Genomic DNA, 27,035 nt, shown 5'->3' with positions numbered 1-27,035 from the left:
TGTCAGGGTAGGATCAGGAATATTTATCAAACTTGGCTCCACAATTGAGTATTAATAGAAGTTGTACTGATTAGTGCAAACACTTGTGTAGGTTAAGAATGTTAATGTAAATAAAAATTCAGTAAATGATATCATAAATATTGTAATACCACACTGGAATAAGCAAACTCCCAATCAGAAAATCAAACAAATACTAGGAGAGGATTAATATGCAAATACTAAGATTTATTTTTTTTCAAACAATCAAAGTCAATGCAGTCACCTGGACATTTAAAATCTGTTCATTACATTTCATTTTTATAAGGTGCTTGAAAAACCCCACAACTAAAATGCAAATTAAAATTTAGAATTTGAACCAGTAATTCCTACGCATCTGAAGAAGAGCAAATGGTGGAATGAAACAAAGAAAGCTAATGTGGATTGTTTTCAGATGTAGTTAGCTAGGTAGAGCTAGGAAAGATGACTGACAATTACAGTGGAAGTTTATGCTGTTCCTTTACTCCACTGTGCGCTGGGATCCTGATTCTTATTTTCAGCAAGGAGTTTCAGTGACCTTAGTCATACAGATATTGTATAACCTTAGGCTTGACTCAACTCCATAAATGTATCATAGAATTCAGAGGTCAAGGTCCAAAGGTATTATTGATTATGTTATTTCAAAATCTTTGGATGTAAAATATTTCTACTAAATGGAATGATACAGAAGACAGGAATGTTTACTGTGTGGAATCATTGCAATGTATCTATACCTCTAATTTCTAGAGGAAGGTGACTAGCCTATGTAGAGGCGGTGCTCATTCTTCACATGGCTCTGTTCATTTGTACTGGAAATTTAATTAAATTTGCCTTCACATTTGCATGTAGCTTTGCACTGCTCTTTAACCTCTGGATATTCACAGGTTAGAGAAGCCTTCAATTCTGCACAGAAAATATGAGCATCTTCATATTCACAAGTATTTGCTGAAAAAAAGAACAAAGATATTCATTACCTTGTTATTATTTTCCTCTATCAATAGAGACAACATAAAACATATGAATTGGGAGGAGGAGATTGATTAAATGAATGAATGTCCTTTAAATTGACGCTTTATGACATGTCTTTGAGATGAATGAATGTATTTCATCACTTACAAAATGCTTGAGAAAATTAACTTCAGTGGTTCATTGAAGAACTAAATGATCTAGAGAGTAGAAAGATGGCTCAGTGATTAAGAGTCCTTGCTCTTCTTGCAGAGAACCTGGTTTTGATTTTCAGAATCCACATCATGGCTGAAGACCATCTCTAACTTCGGTTCAATAGGACCCAGTGCTCTCTCCTGTCCTCCATGGTCACTGGGTTCAAATGTATGTGCATAAATACATACATGCACACCAACATTTATAAATATCAAGTAAAGATAAATAATAAAAAATATCCCCACTATATAAAATGTTAGTCATTATGCAAGTACTTTCTAAACTTGAGTATGGTTAATATTTAAACTCTATATTCTTAGCAAAACTAGTCTCATTAATATGTTCTACAGGTACTCTGCCTAGCTTCCAGCCCTTTATATAAAAGTACTGACCATTAAATAATTCCAGTATGTTCTGTTGTTCATGACTACCTTAGACTTTGATTCTGTTTTTCGTACCAGAGGAGCTAATTTTGTGAAAACAGGACATGGAAAAGTAAATAGTGGAGAATTTTCTTTTGATTATTAGATATTTATATTCAAATGTCCTGCAGTGACCACAAACTCAAGACAACTCACTTGAGATCCATGACCCTACAGTCTTTGTCCTGTCTTTGATGTATATCGACAGCTCATTAACCTCCATTCATTTCACACATTCTCAGAGAATTGGAAACTCAACCTACCAAATCATTCAAAATATCTTGTTTATACCCTGTACTTTTGGTACTAAATAGACAGACAGAGGCCTATTTGTTGCTTAGGCTAGAATCTAGCCCATACAATCACATACCTCTGCTAATTCCACCTCCAGAGAAGCACCACTCTAGGCACATGGCTAGTCCTCTTTCACTTTGTGTGGTGGTTCTCTGTGGGCTTTGCAGCAAGCAGGGGTAAAAAATATGATCCATGAAGAGATAAAAATGAAAGTCAGCCTAATTTTATGGTAACAGTGCTAGTTCAGGATTTCGAGAGTCTGGCCAAGATCATTTTATATTAGTCATGTTTAAGTCCAGCACAATTTCAGAAAAAAAAAAGTTTTCTGATAACAATTAACTCAGTCCCAAGTACACAGCAATTGAAGACATGTTCACATTGAGATTCTTTACAAAGTACATCTGTCTTCTTTCATAAAAATGGGTACTGTTGACTCAGAGACAGTGCTCAGGATTAAGGGTCTAGGGAGATGCTGAAGTAAACATAACCCCTGTGGGTGTCAAAATTGGCCAGGCCCTAAGATAACATAGGCTGTTATAAAGCACAATTGACATCACTCATAAGAATGAGTTATATGACCTAAAATCAATGCTGAAGATTTACAGACAAAGGGTCTAGGATAAGTAAAACAAATTCTGGGAGATACGGTGGAGCCTTTCTCATCAGACAGCAAAGGATCACCAGGATGTAAAACCTTGTAATTCCTGATATTCCAGGAAGAGCAGTTATGTATCTCATTCCACTGAAGAGATAAGATATATATTTAACTTTCCTGACATCCCTGGTGCTTGGTGCTTATCTATGTGCACAAGGCCTTTTTGCCATTTACACCTCTTCATACACACACACACACACACACACATATTCAACATAACTGAACAAGCTCAGTTAACAAAAGGTATTAGCATTCTACCTCTTTTCTCTGCAATGCATTTTCATAACTTTTGCATTAATAACACAAAATAACTAGTTCTGAATATATATCTCCTAGCTGCCTCTTTCATTAAGCTTTGTTTAAGAGCTCTTTGGAGCATACAATTTCATAACTGGGAGATGGATACAGGAAGATCCAGATTATTGGGATCAGACTAGACTACATAGTGAGTTCTAGATGAGTTTTGGTTAACTAGTGAGACCATATTTCAAAAGTGAAAACAGCCTAATCCACAAATATGTAAATTTAAACTTCAAAAATAAGAAGAAAGGTCATTTTCTTTCTATTTTTGTTTGCTAATTTTTCAATTTGCTATTTGTTACTATAGGATAGACTGCTTTAAAAGGACATTCAGCAGAGCTGTGGATATTTGGCTCTTCCTGTTTTAGTTTACAATCTTAATATTCTTAGTACTTTGAAATTTATTATACAAATACACAATAAAGAATTCTGTAATTCACTGGAGAATGCATAAAAATCCCAGAGAATTCCCACTAGAATTTTCTATATTAACTTTGATGTTATTTTTCCATTTTTGTAAATTCCTTATTGCTGTTACAGTTCCTTTATGCAGTCTGGGCTAACCTGGAATTTGATCAATATTCCAACCTAGGTTTGAATTCCTGATTCTCCTTACTCTGCCCCTTGAATTTTAGGATTACATTTATTTTTGTATTTATATTCATAATAATACTAAAGTTGAGACATTCATTTCACTACCTTTCTGTGATGAAATCTCTCACACCTTTATTATGGAAGGAGAGAACTAATTCACTCAAGTTGTCTTCTAACCTCAACACACAATGATACACAGAGGCCATGGCACTCATGCATGTGCCTGAACATATACAGAGCAACACAAATACCCATTCACAAATAAATAAAAATGTAATGCAAAATTCAAATGATGCTCTGAGGGAGTTAAAGAATTTATTGTATTAAGCTTTTTGGTGGGCAAAGAATTATTGTATATTTCTTCCTTCTCTGGACTGATCAGTGTACTATTATCTCAACCACTTAAATTTGTATTGCTTTCTCTTCTTAAAATGTCAACCTTAACATCCTGCTGTTATTGAGGATAAGAAAATTTACTTGAAATTTATGGAATCATACCATAGGGATTTTTCTATATACTTCAATAACAATAATACCAATATAGTTACAAGTATGCACTGATTTTAGATGTTTTTTTAGACAACATAAAGTAATGTGTTTTTCAATGTCAAAAGTACATACATCCTATACAAAGGAAAATTTGTAATTCCAAAACTAATGTTAAGTACATTTTTGTCTCTTGAAAATAAGGCCATGCTATTATATCTTAAAACAGATCTGATATCATTATATGAGTATGTTAATAAAAACTTACTGCAGAGTCCATCTTCACAGTGATCAGGACAAAGGGCACATGGTTGTCCTATTGTGTAAGGGGTGATTGTTTTTCTTTCCATCTTACCACTGAAATTGAAATAGAAAACATCAAATAATTTTAGCTTTTCCCTGTACACTGAAACACTTGCATATATCACCTTCTCTGTGTTTACACACACACACACACACACACACACACACACACAGATACACACACACACACACACACACATATATATATATGTATATATATATATATATATATATATATATATATATATATATATATATATATATATATATATGGGTTCCTATTAAAAGCTTTAGCTATGCCATACAAAAACCTAACATTTCCTAAGAGTACTCAGATATAGATGCGAAATAATGGGATCACTAATCCATTCACTTTTTTCCTCAACCATCGTCTCAGAACCTAAGCAACTGAAATAGAATAAATAAGAATCTAAAGGTTTAGAAATGTTTTAATGTTGAAACTCTCCCTTCTTTTCCTGATAAACTTGGAAAATACATAAGAGAAGAAAGCTACTTGAGTATAAAAGTTATTTCCTATAGAAAAACTTAGATACAAGAAAATGTTGTGATTCCTCTAGTGTGGATGAGGTACCGATGATGTACTGAGTGCCGGCATTTAGTGTATAATTGTGAAAGTTCTAATGCTTAGGAATGTTTGGGGTTTTCTGAAGTTAGCATGTGGGTTTGAGACTTCTATGCTTATCAAAATGAGAATATTAATGAGAAAAACTCCTCATATAAACTATCTAAAGGGTGTAGTACTCTGAATGTGACAAGCCTACGCCTCACTAGGAGCATCAATTATCTGGTCATCACAGGGAATTAGAAAAGTCAGATTCTCCATTGCACTAAAGGTGGCAGGAGTGTGTGTGCAATGCCAATGGCTTGCAACAGAACCTCTCCTCTATATGTAGAACACAGCTCTAGGTGTATCAGCAAAGTTAAGAATGAAAAAGTCAGCAGTCCCAGTTTCAGGCCAGTTGGGCAGGCAGTCCTCCTGCAGACAGGTCAGACTAACATCATCCTCTATCAGACTCTGTAACTCAAGCCCCACCTCCCCCAAATCCCACCCATCCTCTGAGACTGTCACTGTCCCCTGACACAGAGACTGCCAGCACCTGATTGGACTAAGGGGTGAGTCTTTGTCTAGGTGGGTCCAGGGGCACAACCATGCGTCCCTACACCACCACCCATTGCAGTCCCAGTTTCAGACTAGTTGGCAGGCAGACCTCCTGTAGAGAGGTAAGACTATCACCATCCCCCACCAGACCTTGTAACCCATGAGGCCCACCCCTCCCAACCCACCTGCTGCCAAGATTACAACTACTTACTGAGACAGAGCCCACAAGGGCCAATTGGTCTAAGAGCTTCTCCCTGAGACAGTCCATTAGCACCAACTAGACCAAGAACTCCCACTGGACTAAGAGTATCAATCAGACAGAGAGAGCCTCCCTCAGACACAAACACTGCTTGCACCAAGTGGAGAAAGAGATTGGGTAGATGCCAGTGCAAAAATACAGTCAACAACTAAAAACACACCATGGCCCCATCAGAAACAACATCAGGAAGACCTGAACATCCCAATACAGAAGAAACAGAATAAATCAACCTTAAAAATGACCTTAAGAACATCATAGAGTTCTTTAAAGAGGAAATGAAAAATTACATTAAAGAATTAGAGGAAAAATCAAACAAAAAAATGGGAAGAAATCCGTAAATCCCTTTAAAGCCAAGAAAAAGCAATAAAACAAATGAGGGAAACAGCTCAAGATTTGAAATCTGAAATTGAGACAATAAAGACACAAACTGAGATAATGCTGGAAATAGAAAATCTGAGTAAATGACCAGGAACTACAGATGCAAGCATAACCACCAGAATGCAAGAGATGGAAGAGCAGATCTCTGGTATTGAAGATATGGTAGAGGAAATAGATTCATCAGTCAAATAAAACACTAAAGCCATGAAAGTCATGACCCAAGATGTCCAGGAAATTTGGGACATCATGAAAAGACCAAACCTAAGAATAATAGGAATAGAAAGAGAAGAATACCAACTCAAGGGCACAGAAAAAATATTCAACAAAATCATAGAAGAAAACTTTCCCAACCTAAAGAAGTAAATGCCTATAAAGATACAAGAATGTTACAGAACACCAAATAGACTGGATCCAAAAAAAAAAACCAAAAAAACAAAAACAAAAACAAAACCTCCCCTTGCCACATAATAATCAAACCACTAAACATACAGAATAAAGAAAAAATATTAAGTGCTACAAAGGAAAAAGGGCAGGTTACATATAAAGGCAGACCCATAAGAATAACACCTGAATTCTCAAAGGAGACTCTAAAAGCCAGAAGGTCATGGACAGACATTATGCAGCCACTAAGATACCATGGATACCAACCCAGATTATTATATCCAGCAAAACTCTCATTTAACATAGATAGAGTAAACAAAATATTCCATGATAAAACCAGATTTAAACAATATCTCTCCACAAACCCAGCTCTACAGAAAGCACTTGGAGGAAAGATCCAACCTATGGAAGTTAGATACACCCATGAAAACACAGGCAAGAGATAGCGCCACACCAACAAATACCAAAGAAGGGAAACATACAACACTACCGCCAAAAAATAACAGGAATTAACAATAACTGGTGTTAATATCAATGGTCTCAGTTCACCTATAAAAAGACACAGGCTAACAGAATGGATATGAAAAAAGATCCATCTATTTGCTGCATACAAGAAACTTACCTCAACTTCAAAGACAGATACTACCTCAGAGTAAAAGTCTAGGAAAAGACTTTCCAATCAAATGGATTTAATAAGCAAGCTGGTGTAGCTATCCTAATATCTAATAAAATAGACTTCAAACTAAAATCAATCAAAAGAGATCGGGAAGGACACTGCATATTTATCACAGGGAAAATCCGACAAGCTGAAGTTTCAATTCTGAATACTTATGCCCCCAATACAAGGGCACTGACATTCATAAAAGAAACATTACTAAAATTTAAATCACATATTAAACCTCATACACTAGTAGTGGGAGACTTCAACACCCCACTCTCACCAATGGACAGGTCTGCCAGACAGAAACTTAACATATAAATAAGGGAACTAACAGACATTATGACTCAAATGGACTTAATAGTCATCTACAGAACATTCCACCCTAACACAAAGGAATATACCTTCTTTTCAGCACCCCATGGAAACTTCTCCAAAATCGACCACATGCTTGGTCACAAAGCAAATCTCAACAGATACAAAAAGGTTGAAATAATCTCCTGTACCTTTTCAGACTACCATGACTTAAAGTTAGATTTCAACAACAACAAAAATTAAAGAAAGCCTACAATCTCATGGAAACTGAATAAAGCACAGTTGAATCACTAATGGGTCAAGGAAGAAATAAGAAAAGAAATTAAAGATTTCCTAGAATTCAATGAAAATGAATGTGCAACATACTGAAACTTATGGGACACTATGAGAGCAGTGCTAAGACGAAAATTCATAGCTCTAAATGCCCTAAATGCCCACATAAGGAAGTTGGAGAAATCTCACACTAGTGACTTAACAGCACAACTGAAAGCTCTTGAACAAGAAGAAACAATGTCACCCAGGAGGATTAGACACCAGGAAATAATCAAATTTAAGGTAAAATAATAAAATAGAATCAAAGAGAACAAAAGAAAGAATCAATGAAACAAAGACTTGGTTCTTTGAGAAAATCAAAAGGAAAGACAAGCCCTTATCCAATATAACCAAAAAGCAGAGAGAGAGAGAGAGAGAGAGAGAGAGAGAGAGAGAGAGAGAGAGAGAGAGAGCATCCAAATTTAAAACAATCAGAAATAAAAAGAGAGACATAACAACAGACAACAAAGAAATCCTGAGAATACTTCAAAAACCTGTACTACACAAAATTGGAAAATCTGAAAAAAATGGATGATTTTCTCGATAAGTACCACATACCAAAGTTAAGTCAAGAACAGATAAACTATTTAAATAGAACAATAACCCCTAAGGAAATAGAAAGGGTCATTAAAAGTCTCCCAACAAAAAATGCCCAGGACCAGATGGTTTCAGTGCAGAATTCTACCAGATTTTCAAAAAAAAGCTAATACCAATACTCTTCGATTTTTTTACACACAATAGGAACAGAAGGAACATTACTAAATTCCTTTTATGAGGCTACAATTACCCTGATAGCCAAAGCACACAAAGATTCAACAAAGAAAGAGAATTACAGACCAATCTCTCTAATCTCTCTCATGAACAGTGATGCAAAAATACTCAATAAAATTCTGGCTAACCAAATCCAGGAACACATCAAAAATTATCCACCATGACCAAATAGGCTTCATCCCAGAGACACAAGAATGGTTCAACATATGAAAATCGGTCAATGTAATACACCATATAAACAAACTGAAAGAAAAAAGTTACATGATCATCTCATTGGATGCTGAAAAAGCCTTTGACAAAATCCAGCACCCCTTCATGATAAAGCTTCTAGAGAGATCAGGAATACAAAGAACATACCTAAACATAATAAATGCAATTTACAGCATGCTGACAGCCAACATCAAGTTAAATAGAGAGAAACTCAAAGTGATTCTACTAAAATCAGGAACAAAACAAGGCTTTCCACTCTCCCCATAGTTATTCAACATAGTACTTGAAGTTCTAGCTAGAGCAATAAGACAACAAAAGGAGATCAAGCAGATATAAATTGGAAAGGAAGAAGTCAAACTTTCAATATTTGCAGAAGATATAATAGTATACATTAGTGACCCCCCAAAATTCTATCAGGGATTTCCTATAGCTGATAAACCCCTTCAGTAAGGTGGTAGGATACAGATTAATTCAAAAAAATCAGTAGCCCTCCCAGATACAAATGATAAATGGGCTGAGAAAGAAATCAGAGATACATCACCCTTTACAATAGCCACAAATAATATAATATACCTTGGGGTAACTCTAACTAAGCAAGTGAAAGACCTGTAGGATAAAAACTTTAAGTCTCTGAAGAAAGAAATTGAAGAAGATATCAGAAAATGGAAAGATCTCCCATGCTCATGGGTAGGTAGAATTAACATAGTAAAAAATGGCAATCTTACCAAAAGCAATCTACAGATTCAATGCAATCATCATCAAAATCCCGACATAATTCTTCACACACTTTGAAATAACAATACTTAACTTAATATGGAAAAAAAAACTAGGAAAGCTAAAAGAATCCTGTATAATAAAGCAACCTCTGGAGGCATCATGATCCATGACCTCAAACTCTACTGTAGTGCTATAGTAATAGAAACAGCTTGGTACTGGCATAAAAACCAACATGTAGACCAATGGGATCAAAATGAAGACCCTGACATTAATCCATACACATATGAACATATGATTTTCAACAAAGAAGCCAAAACTATACCATGGAAAAATGAAAGCATCTTCAACAAATGGTGCTGGCATAACTGGATGTCAACATGCAGAAGATTGCAAATAGATCCATATCTGTCACCATGCACAAAACTCAAGTCCAAGTAGATCAAAGACCTCAACATAAATCCAGTTACACTGAACTTGATAGAACAGAAAATAGGAAGTAGTCTGGAACACATTGGCACAGGAGACCACTTCCTAAATGTAACACCAGTAGCACAGACACTGAGAGTGACAATTAATAAATGGGACCTCCTGAAAATGAGAAGCTTTTGTAGAGCAAAGGACATGGTGAATAAAACAAAATGGCAGTCTAGAGAATAGGAAAAAATCTCCACCAACCCCACATCGGACAGAGTGCTGTTGTCCAAAATATATAAAGAACTCAAAAAGCTAGATTTTAAAACAATCCAATTAAAAAATGGGCTACAGAGCCTAACAGAGAATTCTCAACAGAATAATTTCAAATGGCTGAAAGACACTTGAAGAATTGCTCAACATCCTTAGTGATCAGCGAAATGCAAATCAAAGCAACTCTGAGATACCATCTTACACTTTTCAAAATGGCTAAGATCAAAAACACTGAAGACAACTTATGTTGAAGAGGATTGGAGCAAGGGCAACACTCCTCCACTGTTGGTAGGAATGCAAACTTGTATAGGCACTCTGGAAATCAGTATGGCGGTTTTGCAGAAAATTGGGAATAAGTCTTCCTCAAGACCCAGTTATACCACTCTTGGGCATATACCCAAGGAATGCTCAGTCTTACCACAAGGACACATGCTCAACTATGTTCATATCAGCACTATTCATAATAGCAAGAACCTGCAAACAACCTAGATGCACCTCAACTGAAGAATGAATAAAGAAAATGTGGCACATGTACACAATCAAATACTACTCAGCAGTAAAAAACAATGATATCAAGAAATTTGCCATGGAGTATTTTGTTTACTCTGCCTATGGTGATTGAGAGGTTTGATGGGTATAATATATACCATAGGTTGGCATCCACGGTCTCTTAGTTTCTATATTACATTTGTCCAGGGCCTTCTATCTTTCATAGTCTCTATTGAGAAGTCTGGTGTTATTCTGATGGGTTTGCCTTTATATGTTACTTGGTCATTTTGCTTTGTGGTTTTTAATATTTTTTCTTTGTTCTGTATGTTTAGTGTTTTGATTATTATGTGGTGAGGGGACTTTTTTTTTTTTTTGGATCCAGTCTATTTGGTGTTCTGTAAGCTTCTTGTATCTTCATAGGTATTTCTTTCTTTAGGTTAGGAAAGTTTTCTCCTATGATTTTGTTGAATATATTTTCTGTGCCTTTGAGTCGGTATTCTTCTCCCACTCCAGAAGAGAATTCAACATTGCTGCTGCCATTGTTGCTGTTATAGCAGAGGTGGCCACTGCTGCTACTGTTTCTGGGATTACCATTTCATAATTGCTTACTACAGCTAGCACAGTGGAGACCCTGGCAAAAAAGTAGCTACCTCAGTTAGTTAATCTTTCCTTCTACTGGGTATGATAAATTTAATTCAATAGTTATATACATTTTGATTGACTTTGTAAATTATCAATTTATAAACTCAAGTTCCATTTGCTTTTGGGATAGCATCTTACCAGGACTCCAAGTTGCAGTAAGGCTCGTTAAGGAAGGGAATGGCTCAGTTGCTTTTAGCCTACTGGTTACGGGTGGGTTAGGACTTCTGTTTTTCTTTTCTGTGTCAAACACACAGATTGTAAGCCCAGCACCACTTTGAGATCTTTGGCAGCAGTTAACTCTACAGCTCACACACGTTTGAGCCCATATAATAATGAGTATTCAAAGATGGTTAATGTCTGGCGGGTGCTCACCAACCTAAGACAGAGTGCCTGTGCGGCCTGCACAGGTGTCTGCATGACGAGTAAGGTGACCTGCTGATGTCCCATGCAACCTAAATCAGAAGCTCATTTATTAGTAAAAGGGGAACCTGTAGGTCCCTGGCCCCCATTTTGGGTAACTGTTGCCTTGCTTGTTGACCTTGACCTTGATATCCTCCCTATGCTAATTCCCTCCCAGGGTCCACCCTCCTGAATGCTTAAGGGAAGTTCTTTGTCTATATATCCTGCATGTTGGGCATTAACAGCTTAGATGCAAGATTGTAAAACATCTGTAGTGAACTTCTTCACTCTGGGGTTCTCCCATTGTGCTGTAAGTCTGTATTTAAGACCTCCTTCAATAAACAGCATTTAGCATTAAAGAAAGGAAGGAAGGAAGGAGGGAGGGAGGGAGGGAAAGAAGGGAGGGAGGGAGGGAGGAAGGAAGGAAGGAAGGAAGGAAGGAAGGAAGGAAGGAAGGAAGGAAGGAAGGAAAGAAAGAAATTTGAAGTCGAATGGAACTAGAAAAAAATCATCCTGTGTGAGGTAACCCAGACTCAGAAGGACAAACATAGTGTGTACTCACTCATAAGTGGATACCAGATGTGAAGGGAAGGGATAGCCAGACTGAAACCCACAGCTTCAGAGGGGCTAGCTAACAGGGAAAGACCCTAGGAGGGACATATGGATGATGCAGCAAAGGAGAAGTGGATGAGATCTACACGAGCTGACTGGGTGTTGGGGAGTGGCAGAGAGCAAGTGGGGAATGAGAACACAGGGAAATGGGAGGGTCAAGCTGGAACAGGTACAGAGTGGGAGGACAAGGCAGGATTCTGGGGAGGCTCTCAGGAACCCACAAGGAAGACACCACCTTGGACTGCTTGCAGTAGTCCAGAAGAAGGTGTCTGGATGAAGGTGATCTACTTTGGTGACCGGTCTAGCAAATACCCTAACTGACATCATAGAGCCTTTGTCCAGGGACTGATGGAGGCTGATGCAGAGATCCACGGCCAGGATCCAGGCTGAGCTCCGGGAAACCGATCGATGAGAGAGAGGAGGGATTCCACAGGGAGTGGGGGCATCAAGATCATGATGGGAGGAAGTGCAGAGACGAACAGACACACTATTTGAGGCCCATGAACTGTAGACTAGTAGCTGTGAAACACCCACGGGACTGGACTAGGCCCTCTGGATAGGGAATATGATTGTTTGGCTCAATCTGTGTGGGGAACCCCTAAGCAGGGCGACCAGGATCAGTCCCTGGTGCATGGACAGGTTTTTGGGAATCCGGTGCCTGTAGTGTGGCACCTTGAGCAGCCTTGGTACAGTGGGAAGGGGCTTGGACCTGCCTAGGCTCAGTGTGCTGGTCTCTGCTGACTCCCCATGGAAGACCTTGATTTGGGGGATGTGGGGATGTGGGGTGGCTTGGGAGGGAGTGCTGGGAGATGGGAGGAGGGAGGAGATAGAATCTGTGGGTGGTATGTACAGTTAGTAGAAAATTTCTTAATAAAAAATGGGAAAAAAATGAAAAGAAAGGGAAAAAACAGAAAGAAAAATATCAAAGGAAAAATAAAAACCAACTGCTTCCACGGTCCGGAATTTAGGGTAACCTAAATCTATGTTCCTGGGCCATGTTCTTTCATGTTTGGCTTTGAAAAAACTGTCTCTTATTCCTGTTGAGAATAAAGAAAAACATATAATTTCATCAATTAAAAGCAAAAATGACACACACACACACACACACACACACACACACACACACACAAAGACTGAAAATCAAAACACAATCCAGCTTCCCTAGTAACTCACCAAATCCCATTCCACTCCCTATCTTGGAGTTTTCCATCTGACTCACATGGGCTGGATACCCAAATTATCCTGTCTGCCAACCTTCCTCAGAGACACTTCTCTTTGCAGTGAGCAGAAACTCCCACAGAGAGCCACAAATGATCAAAATGCATAGAACAAGAGATTGTGGAATGCTTAGCTCAGACTGGGGTATCTGCACTACAACCCTTCCCCCAAAGTCAGGGATCCCTGTGGAGGAGAATAGAGAAAGACTGGAAGAGCCGGAGGTGGTACTATAGGAGGCAGTGTCTTCTGGACACAACAGAGCAGTTGCACATAATGAACTCAAAGTGGTTGTGAGATAGTTTGAACTTCATTGGCCCCCATAAGCTCATAAGGAGCAGCACTATTAGGAGATGTGTCTTTGTTGGGGTATGTATGGCCTTGTTGGAGGAAGTGTGTCACTGTGGGGCTTGGGCTTTGAGGTCTCTTTTGCTTAAACTATACTCAGTGTCACAGACTATTTTTCTATTGTCTACAAGATGTAGGACTCTCAGCTACTTCTCCGGCACCATGTCTGCCCACATGCTGCCATGCTTCCCATCATGATGATAATGGGCTGAATATCGGAAATTGTAAGCAAGCCACCCCAATTAAATATTTTCCTTATAAGATAAAAAAAGAATAAAAAAGTCATAAAGCATTATATAAGTTCTATCACTTGCTCCTCTTCATTCCTCATCTGACACTTCTAGGTACCAGGCTCCAGATGCCTACTTGACGAGGCAGCTGAATGGAGTCCAGTGGCTTCCTTCATTGCTTTACTTAATGCCAACAGAAACATGCTTGAAAAGTGTTTGAGGATCCTACTATTCAACTCACAAACAGATAAGAAATGAATCATTTAAAAGACTTAAGTTGAAGACCCTCAGCCTCTTGTTGCCTAAGTTTCTTATATTAAAAGGATAATAGAGCTGGAGAGCTGTACCATCACTTAAGAGGATATATTCCTCTTGTAGAAGACTTGGATTGGTTCCCAGCATCCACCTCAGGTGGCTTGCAACTGTCTGTAACTCCAGTTCCAGGGGATTTGATGACTTTGTTCTCCACAAGTGTTTAGGGTTGAAAACCTGGAACTTGATAACTTATCAAGAGTCTCCTTAATGTAGAAAAATGATCCTTTTCTAACACCCATATATTACCCATAGCTCCGTATCCAAGGCAGTATAGCCTTTTGCTTTCACCCTTGGTTGCCTCTCTGAACTGGAAGATAAGAGCATATTGTTGAAAACATCACCAACTTCAGACACAGGTGTTAGAGGAATTGAGCTGGAATTGACCTGGAATACTCCTTCCTGCAGATTAGCTCTCATAGTATTCGAAGATGCTATGTAAGCTGCCAAGGGAGAAAATAACCAATAGTTTTATCTTCCTGAAAAACCATAATAATGACTAGCCTGCTTGATTTTTTTTCTAAGCTTAATTTCTGTTACTTTATTTATGCATGTGAACAGTCACACACCCACAAAGGCCAGAACAGGTCCTTAGTCCTAAAGTTAATAATTTTTATTACCTACTTGACGTGGATGTTGGGTATCAAACTTGGATCCTCTGAAAGAACAGTCAAAATTCCACACCTCTTAGTCACCTTTGTAGCCCTGTGTTGCTATATTACACCTTTTAAGAATTTACTAAGTCTTAAACTTCAAAGGCTCTTTGAGAGGTCCTTAATATATTTCAAATAGTTAAGAAATCTAAAAGCTTAACATTTTCCTTAGAATTTACTAAAATTTTCTGGAAAAACTCATTTATTATATCTTGATTTTAAAGCCAGAAATTCAATTCCCATCTATGCTGAGTTTGAGCTCTTAAAAATAATTCCCTTGAAAAAAATGAATATGTATTTATAATCTGAATGTTAACTGAATTTTTCTTTAAAAATACTTTAATTACATCTGCTTGTATGTCTGTCCATGTTATGCTTTGTGAATGTACAATAACAAAGCTGAGATGATGAATTTGTGAGGGAGTGTGGGGTAGGAAGATTTCGAGTAGAGGAAAGTGTGGAAATGATGAAAATACAGTACTCCTATATAAAATTCCCAAAAAATAAAACATTTTTTTTTTTGGAATTTTGAGACAACTGTTCTCTGTGTTGCCCTGGCTGGCCTCAAACTCACAAAGATTGCCTATCTCTGCCACCCAAGTCCTAGGATTAAAGGTGTGGACCACTACTGTGCCTCAACAATTAAATTAAAAAAAAAGATACAACTTATCAGGTGTAGGATCAACTAATAGAAGCCTACAATCACTAACCTGTGTCATTCACTCATGTTCACTCCTGGTCTACTATTGAAAGTTTGCTTTGTAGTCTACAAACATAGCATGAACTGACAATAGGAATTCACAATCCTTATACTTGGGTCCTCATGAGGTCACCATTAGTCCAGAAAACAGCAATGGAGGAGGAAAGAGAAATCATTTTTAAAGATTAGGACAATGCTTCTGAGTGTGATTCATGGAACTGATGAGATGGACATTTCAAAGATTTAATTAAATAAGTTTCAACTCTAGGAAATATATAGAAGTTTTATTGCCCTCTCCATGTAAAAATATACCTTTAATTTGTAATTACACTATGATAATTTTAAAATGTTAAATGACATTTGATATGTTGAAAATGAACTTTGAAGTGGATACTTACAGAGGACAGTAGCTACAATAGTACATGAATTTGTATGATTGGTCACGGCACTTAGCAACTCCACATGCAACTTTGTAAGATGAACTCCTAACAATCTATAAACCCAGAGACAAAGACAAGGCACAGGTAAGAGAGGAAAATAATGCAGAAAAACAAATATAAAATTAAAAATACCACTGGTATACTTTGTTTCTATATGCCTTATAAATATATTTAAGTGGTTGTATCAAACTACAGATGTTAGAACATCCCTAAGAGGCTGCTGTTGGTCAGCTACTCTGGCAAAACTTTCGGGAAACACTGAGTGGTGTTTTTATAGTGGTTGACAGTGGCTTCAGCCCCATCTCAGAGAAGCTTTCTTTTTCATTGTTGTCTTTGACAGGTTCCAAGATGATGAGGATGCAGACGGCTTGTCTAAGGCCAAAAAGCTTTGTGTCAAAATAAAAGGCATCAAAGAATCTATGGCCATCAGGAGGACCCTGGTATGATGTATAACTTCACTGAAACTGCATCCAACTCCACTGGCATGTGACCATAAACAGTAAGAGAGTAACCTGGATATCAGGTCAATTCCTAGTCAGACATCAAACTGACCAAGATGTTGCTGGTGAATACTCTGAAGTGTTTTGGCAAAATCAAGTGTCCTGTGTTCATACAGCCTTGGCCTTGGAAGATGAACTAGAACTTCCTCCCAGTATCACAGAAGAGACTATTTAGTTTGATACTCTAAGCTGTGATCATAAGTATCTTCTTTTCTGTGTGGGCAGGGATCATGAGTGGCTTGCAAGCCTTACTGGTTCACCCTGATGGAAGGCCGACACTCAGCATATTTCCTATAAGCTGTATGTGGTAGGTGTTTCTGTGTGGACCTCTGGCCTTGGATATCCTAGTTCCCCCCTGAAACTGTGTTTCAGCTCAAGTCTCTCAGACTGCAGGATCTGATCATGCCAGGGATTCAGAGTTGCCCCATGCCTGTACCACAACTGGATGTTTTCTCTACAGAACCAAGCAGGATCCCCACATAACCCTCTTCTTAGTTTTGGAAGGCCCTCTTTGACAGTGGACAGGATGGAGACACAATCTTATAATTCTTGCTAAAAAGAGTCATAGTATTTGAAATGAAAAGGCCCAAGGTCCGGGCCTTTAGATCCGGCAGCAACCTATCTGTCAGTGTTTCTGGTAATAAATTCCAGGAAACATCTTTCCCCTTTTCACTCAGGAGCCATACAGAACTGATGTACAGCCCTGCTACAGTCTGTGAAGGTGCCTTAGAATATAGGCCATTACCCTTGTTTGGGGACTTGAGTCAAAAAATTATGGTTAGCAAAAAAAAAAAAAAATCAAGTATGTTCCCTTAAAATTATTCTGTTGAGAATTCTCTGTTAGGCTCTGTAGCCCATTTTTTAATTGGATTGTTTTAAAATCTAGCTTTTTGAGTTCTTATATATTTTGGAGAACAGCACTCTGTCCGATGTGGGGTTGGTGGAGATTTTTTCCTATTCTCTAGACTGCCATTTTGTTTTATTCACCATGTCCTTTGCTCTACAAAAGCTTCTCATTTTCAGGAGGTCCCATTTATTAATTGTCACTCTCAGTGTCTGTGCTACTGGTGTTATATTTAGGAAGTGGTCTCCTGTGCCAATGTGTTCCAGACTACTTCCTATTTTCTGTTCTATCAAGTTCAGTGTAACTGGATTTATGTTGAGGTCTTTGATCCATTTGGACTTGAGTTTTGTGCATGGTGACAGATATGGATCTATTTGCAATCTTCTGCATGTTGACATCCAGTTATGCCAGCACCATTTGTTGAAGATGCTTTCATTTTTCCATGGTATAGTTTTGGCTTCTTTGTTGAAAATCATATGTTCATATGTGTATGGATTAATGTCAGGGTCTTCATTTTGATCCCATTTAAAGATGGCAGCTGAAATAGCCAATGAGTGTCAAGACTAATGTATACCAAACCACTCAAGAGCTTCCCCAAGGTGTACAGTTGGTGTGCATTCTCTCTATACTCCCTGAAATTGGGAGAATGTGATAGGATGACAGCAAGTTCAAAGAAAGCCATTCTGAGCTACTTAGTGAGACCATGTCTCAAAAAGAAAATAAAAACGTTTTGTACCGAAACTCTTGATTGCAATCAGTCAAGTAATTAAAAATATTTTCTTCCCTAGCACTTACAGACAGAATATTTTCTTACCTGAGTATAACCATCTGGAAATGAGTCTGAACCAACCGTGTAATCTATGGATTCATCATACCAGCTTTGGATTGCACAGGACCATGATACTGGGTACTGTGACACGAAGAAATTCTCACCACATCTTCTGTCTAAGGAAAAAGACCACTCACAAAGACAGCAATAAAGAAAAAAGAGAAACACACACACACACACACACACACACACACACACACACACACACACACACTCAGAATCTCTGCTTTTTAAACACATTGCTCATACTTCCTTGTGAATATTGCATAAGAAGCATGATTTAGACCTGAGGAACCTTTAGCTGAACAGTAGCCATAGGTATTCAACATGTGTGTGCTAAACACCATGAGCACTAAGTAGATAGAGAAGTTTTTTCTTCAGTAGTTACTCTCCTCAACCTCATTCTTCCACACATTAAATTCTCCACACCTGTGTGCACATGTGTATGTGTGTGTGTGCATGCCTGTGCCTCATGTGTACCAAATGTGGATTTGCAGTCTTAAAGAAGACCAAGATGAACTCATTTCATTTCTCTCCTAAGAAGCTATAGATTTTTTATACCAATTTTACATATTTAGGATTTTTGTTCTATGTGAGCCTTTTTTTTACAGTCATTCATTAAAAACTACAAGTACAAAGCAAACAAAACAGAAGGGATTATAACTTCAAAGTTTATAGGTCATGTGTGGTGATATTTTATTTGTGCTCTAATAAATAAAGCTTGCCTGGAGATGATAGGAAAAAGCTAGCCACTATGTAAACATAGAGGCCAGGCAGTGGTAGCACATGCCTTTAATCCTAGCATTCAGGAGGCAGAGAGTCATCCAGATCTCTGTGACTTCAAGGCCACATTGGGAACAGAGCCTAGCATGGTGACACTCACCTTTAAACCCAGCACAAGTTAACCATAGAAGTCTGGAGGAAGTGATATAGCTGGGGGGGGGGGGGCGTGTAAGATGGCAGGGCTCAGAGGGGTATATAGGCATGAGTGTTTAAACTAGAAAATTAAAACCTCATGGGCCAGATTTTTTTTTTCAGAGAATGGGAACCCTCAGAAATGGGTTAGTATTTTTATCAAGGTGTGTAAATAAAAAATTACTTTAAACTTTACGGAATATTGTATCCTTTTAAATTCACTTTTACTCATTATGTTATTAAATTAGAAATGTCTAAGAAGTAAAACTTTTAAAAGAAATTATGAATTTATTAGGTTTAAATTGGGCCAAAGGTGATCATTTTTAATGTTTTGAAAAATATTTTATCTCATGATCCATTAATTAATTTTGTTATTAGTTTTATGCCTCCTTGTGTAAATATTGTTTCATAGTTTATTTTTAATTTAACATTATATGATTTTCCAGACATTTATAAGTTGATCTCACAAAAAATGAAGGGAGAGTTGGGTGCACACACAATGGTAGCATACACAACAAAACCCAGTAATTAGGAAGCTGAGGTTGGAGATCAGAAAACTGAAGATATACAGTGAGACCTTTCTCCTCCCCACCAAAAGTAATAAAGGAAATAGTAAATATAAATGCCTAATTGATATTTGATATTTTCTGAGAAAAATGAAGAATTAGTTGATCAAATTAAATATATTTTTATAATTAAAAAGATAGCTTGAAAACAGAACAAGCCACATCATTAAATATTGGGTTAAAGAAAGAAATTTTAATTTCATAGTGCTGGAGAAATGGCTGAGCATGTAAGAGTATACCTTGCTATTTCAACAGACTTGAATCCAACTCCTAATTTCCATATAATGTATTTTGCCACCACCTGTGACAACACTGTTACAAAACACCTGTAAATTGTAAATTCCAGAGGGTGTGGTGCCTTCTTCTGGCCTCTAGAAGCATCCATACATACATGCACACATGCATAAATACACAGAGACACACAAACACATAAATAAAACCATAGTAGGATAAAATAAAAAAGAGATTCTAATTTCACATTTCTTTTATAAGGTCTTAATTAGTAATGATTTTCATCCAGACATGAGTTCCTAATCTTCAAATCAGAGAAAGAGATAATCCATACCTTGCTTCAATTATAAACTGGTTGCAAGGCAAAAAGCTGGCATGAAGAAAGACAGTATGTGTAAAATATAAAGCATTCAATTAGCACGAAGTAGAGACTTTCAGATCCATCTCTGCCCCAGAGATATTTAACTTGAAAAAAAAACAGCATCAGAATAAGTATTTATTTACAACGATTTGTAATCACGGTATGAGAAAATGGGCTTTTCTGTGTGACTCTCCATTCATTTGTAAGTGACACCGAGTTTACATACTTTTGGTCCAGAATTCTCCACGATTGTCAAAGAGCGTGCAAGTGTGTGCAGTCATCTGTGCTAAAAGTTGATAATAATTGTCCCATTTCTAAAAGGAAAAGGAAAGAAGATAGTCATGGAATAACTCAAACCTCAAAGTCATATGATTTTTGCAGACAGACTGATAATGCAAAATTTCTGTACGTGCCTTCTGATTTTCTTCACAATCAATTTATAATATAGTATATGTCTACATTTTTATGTTAGCAAATATATTATCAGTGTTCATGGTGGTATTTATAAATAAGTTTATTTTTGCATATTTTCCACGCCATCTTCCTGATCCTGCTCATTCTCCTATGCATGCCCTCTCACCCACAGCCTCCATTTGATATCACAAATGTTTTAATTCCTTCCACTTACCATGCCTTCTATAGGTCTCCCCCCACAATCTTAATCTTCTTACTAGTTTCATAAACTATGTCCATAGTTACACCCTCTTATCTATGGCCTTCTGTATCAAATAATTACAAGCAGTCTGTCTTCCCAAGGCCACAAAAAGTACTAAAACCTTTAATGGTCTAATGACTTACTGAAATCACAACAGGAATCATTAAAGACGGGGTAATTGCTGTAGAGTGAGTAGCACTAGCCATATTAAAGTACGAAGACTATTTTTACAGCTGTAAGGAGTTGCCTCATAAATCCTAGCTTCATTTTTCCCTTCATTAAATGAATTTAAGACACACATGGTCTTTGGTTCCGGATCCAAAGAGTAGAATATTTAGATGAAGGTCATTGGCCCTTAAAGGAGAAATATTCTGACCCTAGATTAGGAGAAAAGAGTAAACCAAAATAACATAGAAGCTTTTCACTGAAGACCAAAGTCAAAAGATCTGTTTGTAGTTGAGCTACTATAATTGACATAGCTCCATAATACCAATGAGTCACTGTTATAAAAGGTATTTAATGAATTCTACTCTGATCATTGCACAACTAAACACATAGAAGTAGAGAACTAACTCGGATTTCTTTGCATGTGATAATATATGGACACACAGCCACCACACATGCACATGAACAAAACAATGAATACTTTTTTTTAAAACTAGAAGCTAAAACAGAGCCAGACCCTCTTAAAGTACACAGTGGAAGCCAGATGCTAACTACAGGCTCCAAACACAGCTCTCCAAATGCACTGTCCTGTTGTGAGCCCTCACCATATTTAGTAAGTCACTACCAGGTGGAGAAACCATTCTTCTCAGTTGGTTGTGCTTCTTTACAATCTCTTCTTGGACTGACTTTCTGGTGGTTTGCAAATGCTCAATTTCCATATTCTGAAATGAAATAGCATTAAAGTCATGTTAGTGTATGTTAAGGCTGCATAAAAAAGTGAATACTTTTTTTGAAGGTGAAATTAATTTAATTTTAAAATACTGAGGCCAATGATAGTCATTAATCCTTGATAATAAATTTAAGAAAATCTATACCTTTTCATTAGAAACATTTTAAATAGAAATTTTGAGAATAAAATTAATTAATGGCATGTCAAAGTAAAAACTGTTATGAAGCTACAAATGTCAATTTTGATTCAAGAGAGATCTCTAATAATAGCCATGCAAAGTAGAGAACCTTAAGTCATTCACACCCAGTTAGGCTGTAGCAAGGAAGTACTAAGGATGAAGACATATAATTTACTATAGACATTAAGAGGCAGTAGCCATCTGACTAGGAGTTTGAAAGCCTGTGAGATAATGTGTAGACCCTTTTATAAAGAAGTATCAATAGTTCAAAGAGAGAAGAGAGGGGGAAGGAATGAAGGGTAGGAGAATAGTTAAAAAGTGCCACATAATACAATCTTTTTAGGAAAGAAACTGGGAATGCAAACAACTTGAAAGAACACATAGATAATTGTCTCCAGATTACTAATATGATTATGGTAACAAAAGACTTATAATTTATATTCCAAAACAGGCTTAACTAGATGTTGGCACTCCCCACTCCTGAAGAATTCTAGTAGTCTTCAAAGCAGAAGCCAATGAAGAGAATGAAGTCTTCAGCAATGCACAATGCTTCTAACTTTAGTAGCTTTCTAACTAAGGGGAGAGTATTTGCTGGTACTACAAATTCCATCATTAAATAAGGTGACTGTCCCTCCTCTGGGATTGTCTAAGCATAAGAAGGCATTTTATAATAAATATTTGGCTCATGTCATATGTATTGTTTGCATAGTAGATATACTTAACCACTCTTTGGTGTGTGTGTGTGTGTGTGTGTGTGTGTGTGTGTGTGTGTGTGTGTGTGTGTATTGCTGAGGATCAAAGTGACTTATTCCACACTCTGGCCTTTTACAGTTTTGAAGAGTGATCAAATGGCTTCCCTTGCCTTCATTGTTACCTAAATTGTTCTGATAAGATACTAAACCTTACCCATGTGTCAGAGTCATTGTTAAGAATGGATGGGGATAACAAAGCAGCCAGGAACAACAACAATGGGGATAATTTCATGTCTAGAAAACAAAGAAGAGAAAAAAGATCTTCATTTAAATGTTTAATACAAGGAGTTCTGAGTAACACAGAAGGTATGGGGGAAGTAATGAGATCCATTTCTAGAATTTACCATCAATATAACTAGGAGTACATACTATTTATATCATCAAAATGATAATAAAATCAATTCAAGAAGCCTGCTGCCAGCTGGTGCAATATGGAATAATTCAAAGTGCCTAAGTGAAGCTCTCCAAAGCATGCACCTATGAGTGCTCTGGGCGATTAGCATTTTCTCCCCTGCCACACTCTAATCCATGGAGGTCCTCTCTTCAAATTCTAGAAATTTGTTAGGAATTCTTCCTTTGTCCTTTCAGGAGTAGCAAAAGCATCCAACTATTACCACAGCAGGGAACTACTATGATATGATAAACCCTTGTTGGATATTTTAAGCTCTTCCTACTCTATTATTATTACAAACCAGTGTAATTCCTACTTCGAAAAAGCACCAATGTTCAAATTGTTCAGAACTTCTGTGCTATGAATAAGGCTTATACATGCCCTGCTGGGGACCAGCTTAAGCAAAGATCAGATTGGAGATGGGTGGATGCAGCAGGCAATACAAAAACATTGCACCAGACAACAGTTTGAATTTTTTCTGAGGCTCTAGGAATATTTTATTTGATACTGTGCTCAGGAGAGAATGTATAGAAGAGAATATTTGTATAATTCTATCCCAGAGCCTCAGAGAATGTTTTATGTCCTACAACAATCATTACATCATTTTATATTGCATTGCAAAAAATATCTACTACATGACTATTTTCCCAACATGAACCACAACATTCTTTAAAAGGCATAATCATAAAATTCAATGATCACAGTTCCTGGAACAAGTAGACAGAGTTTAACTAGGCTGGGTAGGAGAGGCCTTTAATGTTTCCTCATTATTACTATTCCCAGACAATTAGAATCTTAAAGCCTAATTCTTAACTTAAAATAAGCAAACCAAAAGTTCTTAGCAAACTATACTGTAATCTATTTTAAACCTTTATATATGCATATATATCCTAATTTATATATCTATATAATTTTTACAACATTCCTATCTTTCTTATTTTTATAATCTTCTAATGATTAACTCATAATGTGAAATCATATCCTTTTTCTTGATTCTTATTTTTGAAATTTTCATTTTATATCTACAAAAGCATTAATATCTTCACTACAAAATAGGCAGAATATAATCCCAAACTTATTTGTGCTTTTTTTGTACTTTCCCAATCTTGGTCTTCATCTATATCTCCACTTTTTTGTAAAAACATACTGTTCAGCCACCTCATCAATATTAATGCTTTCAAATGCATAGGTATTATATTACTTTTTCAATAAATTTTATTCATCTTATTTCTTTTCCCAGACCATATCAGACCATCGATAATTTGAGGGCAAATGGAACAAGTCAGTGAATACTAAAATCACTATAAAATGATTTTATTTTTTAAGTAATAAAACTAAAGGAGGAAGTTTCAACCAGAAACTGGACTTTGTCACACAGTTTCTAGCCAAACAACAGTTGTACAGTCTCCTTAGCTAAGTGATGAGAACTGGAACTTTGTCATGCAGTCTCCGTAGCCACACAACAGTCATACATTGTATTCAGCAAATGGTGAGTGGAGCCACCATCTTCCCCCTTCTTATTTTTCAGTTGATCCATTTCAAATTATGCCTCATGCTAGTCATTGTAAGATGACTGGGAAAAGAAAGACAATAAGTAAGAACACAAAAATTATCAATACCAAATTATTAAAACTGTGCCCAAACAGTAGTGGAACCTATATATTCCTCAATAGCCTTAAGGAAAGAAGTTGAGACTTTTCACACCTTGGAAGAATCAATATTTTTTACTTGTTGCTGAATTTTTTTGAGGTAGATTACAAAAATCCAAAGAAAAGTTTGAATAATCCCAAACTGCCTTAAGGTGAGCTTGAATCCTGTCCCAAGAATGTTCTGAAGCATTGTATGATAAAGGAGTAACACAAATCCAGTGGAATTTTGAGTGACATTCTATTAATAATCTAACCTTAATATTTTGACTTTGATATCCTATATGAAGTACTGCTTCTTCCAAAGCACGAAGTCTTTCCTGAATACCTCTATTCATGTGCTCCTGAAATATAATGGCAATAGAAATATTTTTTGATAATTGATTCACATGTTGAGCTGCATAAATTTGTTTAACCAAAGTAGCAGTAGAAAAAAAACAAAACTAGCTGCAATAGCAATTAATGCAGTAACTCCTAAAATTAAAGTTACCACACAACATTTACCTCTGCACAAAGAATGTACAACATTATTCATAACCTGTAAACCAGGATTAGCATACCAATCTCCAGGATTATTAACATGAAGTAAAATATAAAATGATTGGCCTAATGTAACAAAAGCCTCATCTGTTACATTAGAAGAAATACATTTTGGACCTGTCTCAACTGAACTTTGCTGACTCCCCATGGGAGACCTTGACTTGGAGGAGGTTGGATTGGGGGATTGTTAGGGAGAGACAGCTGGGTGGTGGGAAGAGGGAGGAGGGGGGAATCTGTGTTTGGTATGTAAAGTGAATAAAAAAAATTTAATAATATAGAAGAAATTCAATTAGAAAGAACACAATGATTACAAATTATTTTAAATGAACCACTGTTAGTCTCAAAAATATATAAAGAACCAATGGATTCACTATATAAAATTTCATAAGGAGCTCAAATATATGCACCTCTTGAATATTTGTATTAAACATTACTAGATTACACCTAACCAAAGGTCCCCAGCTCTACCAACTCCTGTAACTGCAGCCAGAAACATACAGGCTCCTTTTACATTTTTGAACTCTTTTTAGGTTTTGTTTGAAAAGGAGATACTGAGGTTTCCAATCCTCCTTAAAACTATTAATTTCCTCTTCCTCTCCATCACTTTCTATTTGAAAAGACTCCTCATTCTTCTTATCTCTTTTCTCCTCATTACTAACCTCCTTTTCTAATGGATCTTTAAAAAGAAGAGGAGCAATTGATTTATTTTAAGGAGAGGTTTCTGTAGATCTTTTTACATTTAGTTAAATCCCCATCTTCCATTGGAGCCAAAGCCTGCTTGCTTAATGACCAATAAGTCAAAGCATTTACAGATATGCCTTGTAGCCCATTGGATTCTTACCAAAATCTAATATCTTCTCCTACTTTATTGCAATTACCAATATCTAGGGAGCCTTGATCCGGAAACCAAGGAGAAATCTCATGAACAATCTGTAAAAACTCACAAACTTGATTGTCATTAACTTTTATTCCCTTCTCTTTCAAGTATGTTTTAAAATATCAACAAAAAAGCCTCTTTTCCTTAGACACCACCTGTCCCATTGCATTATTTTTTCTTTTCTCTTATATACTCTCCTCAGCCCTATTCGATGACCAGGAGATCTTTATTAATTCTTTCATATTACCAAATCTCACCATCCCAACTCTTTGACAGGGAGTCTGCAGCACCCTTGTGGGATTCTCTCTATACCAGAAACACCTTATTAATACTTATCCTACTTCAGGTTTCCTGTTCAGGCACCACTTATGCTGCGGACCAGTTGCAGCAGTGATCAGGACTGGAGAAGGGTGGATGGAGCAGGCAACATAAAGAACTTGTGCTGGACAGCTGTTTGAATCTTGTCTGAGCCTTTAGGAATATTTTATTTGATATTGTACTTGGGAAGTAGTGTATGGAAGAGAATATATGTCTCGCTCTTCCCAGAGCCACAGAGTTTATTTTTATATCCTACAACAATGATTACATCATCTATATTTGCACTTCAAAAAATATCAAATACGTGACTATTTTCCCAACATGAATCAAAATGTTCTTAAAAAGTCATAATCATAAAACTCAATGATCACAGTTCCTGGAGCAAGTAGACAAAGTTTAACTAGGTGAGGGAGGAGAGGCCTTTAATGTTTCCTCATGGTCACTGTTGCCAGACAATTAGGA

At 36.9% G+C, this 27,035-nt stretch overlaps 1 protein-coding gene across 3 annotated transcripts; it reads right to left on the bottom strand.

Moving 5' to 3' along the window:
- Window positions 1-206: 206 nt before the first annotated feature.
- LOC121824621 (cysteine-rich secretory protein 1-like) lies at window positions 207-26,816 on the bottom strand. 3 transcript variants are annotated; one of them, XM_076557877.1, is made up of 8 exons: window positions 25,096-25,376; window positions 22,956-23,035; window positions 21,747-21,863; window positions 20,548-20,635; window positions 18,234-18,364; window positions 16,034-16,128; window positions 4,196-4,284; window positions 207-960 (listed from the first exon to the last, which is right to left on the bottom strand). In XM_076557877.1, exons 2-8 carry the CDS (start codon window positions 23,031-23,033, stop codon window positions 833-835), a joined length of 726 nt encoding a protein of 241 aa, XP_076413992.1. In that variant the 5' UTR covers window positions 23,034-23,035; window positions 25,096-25,376; the 3' UTR covers window positions 207-832. The 3 variants fall into 3 exon arrangements, with proteins under 3 accessions (XP_076413992.1, XP_076413994.1, XP_076413993.1); XM_076557879.1 differs by lacking the exon at window positions 25,096-25,376 and adding an exon at window positions 26,577-26,816 and having other exon boundaries at window positions 276-960; XM_076557878.1 differs by lacking the exon at window positions 25,096-25,376 and adding an exon at window positions 26,597-26,816 and having other exon boundaries at window positions 276-960.
- Between the last annotated feature and the right edge of the window lie 219 nt (window positions 26,817-27,035).

This window comes from Peromyscus maniculatus, chromosome 21, assembly GCF_049852395.1.
Source record: "Peromyscus maniculatus bairdii isolate BWxNUB_F1_BW_parent chromosome 21, HU_Pman_BW_mat_3.1, whole genome shotgun sequence".
Lineage (NCBI taxonomy): Eukaryota > Metazoa > Chordata > Mammalia > Rodentia > Cricetidae > Peromyscus > Peromyscus maniculatus.
The sequence above is the reverse complement of the archived record's forward strand: the minus strand, read 5'-3'. Positions and strand labels throughout refer to the sequence as shown.

Bases quoted from the DNA above. Each gene is read 5' to 3' on its own strand.
- LOC121824621 (XM_076557879.1), bottom strand. From the start codon at position 23,033: ATGAAATTATCCCCATTGTTGTTGTTCCTGGCTGCTTTGTTATCCCCA. The intron at 21,864-22,955 runs GTAAGGTTTAGT...ATTTCATTTCAG, and splicing joins ACAATGACTCTGACACATGG to AATATGGAAATTGAGCATTT. The intron at 4,285-16,033 runs GTAAGTATCCAC...TTTCAATTTCAG, and splicing joins TATTGTAGCTACTGTCCTCT to TGGTAAGATGGAAAGAAAAA.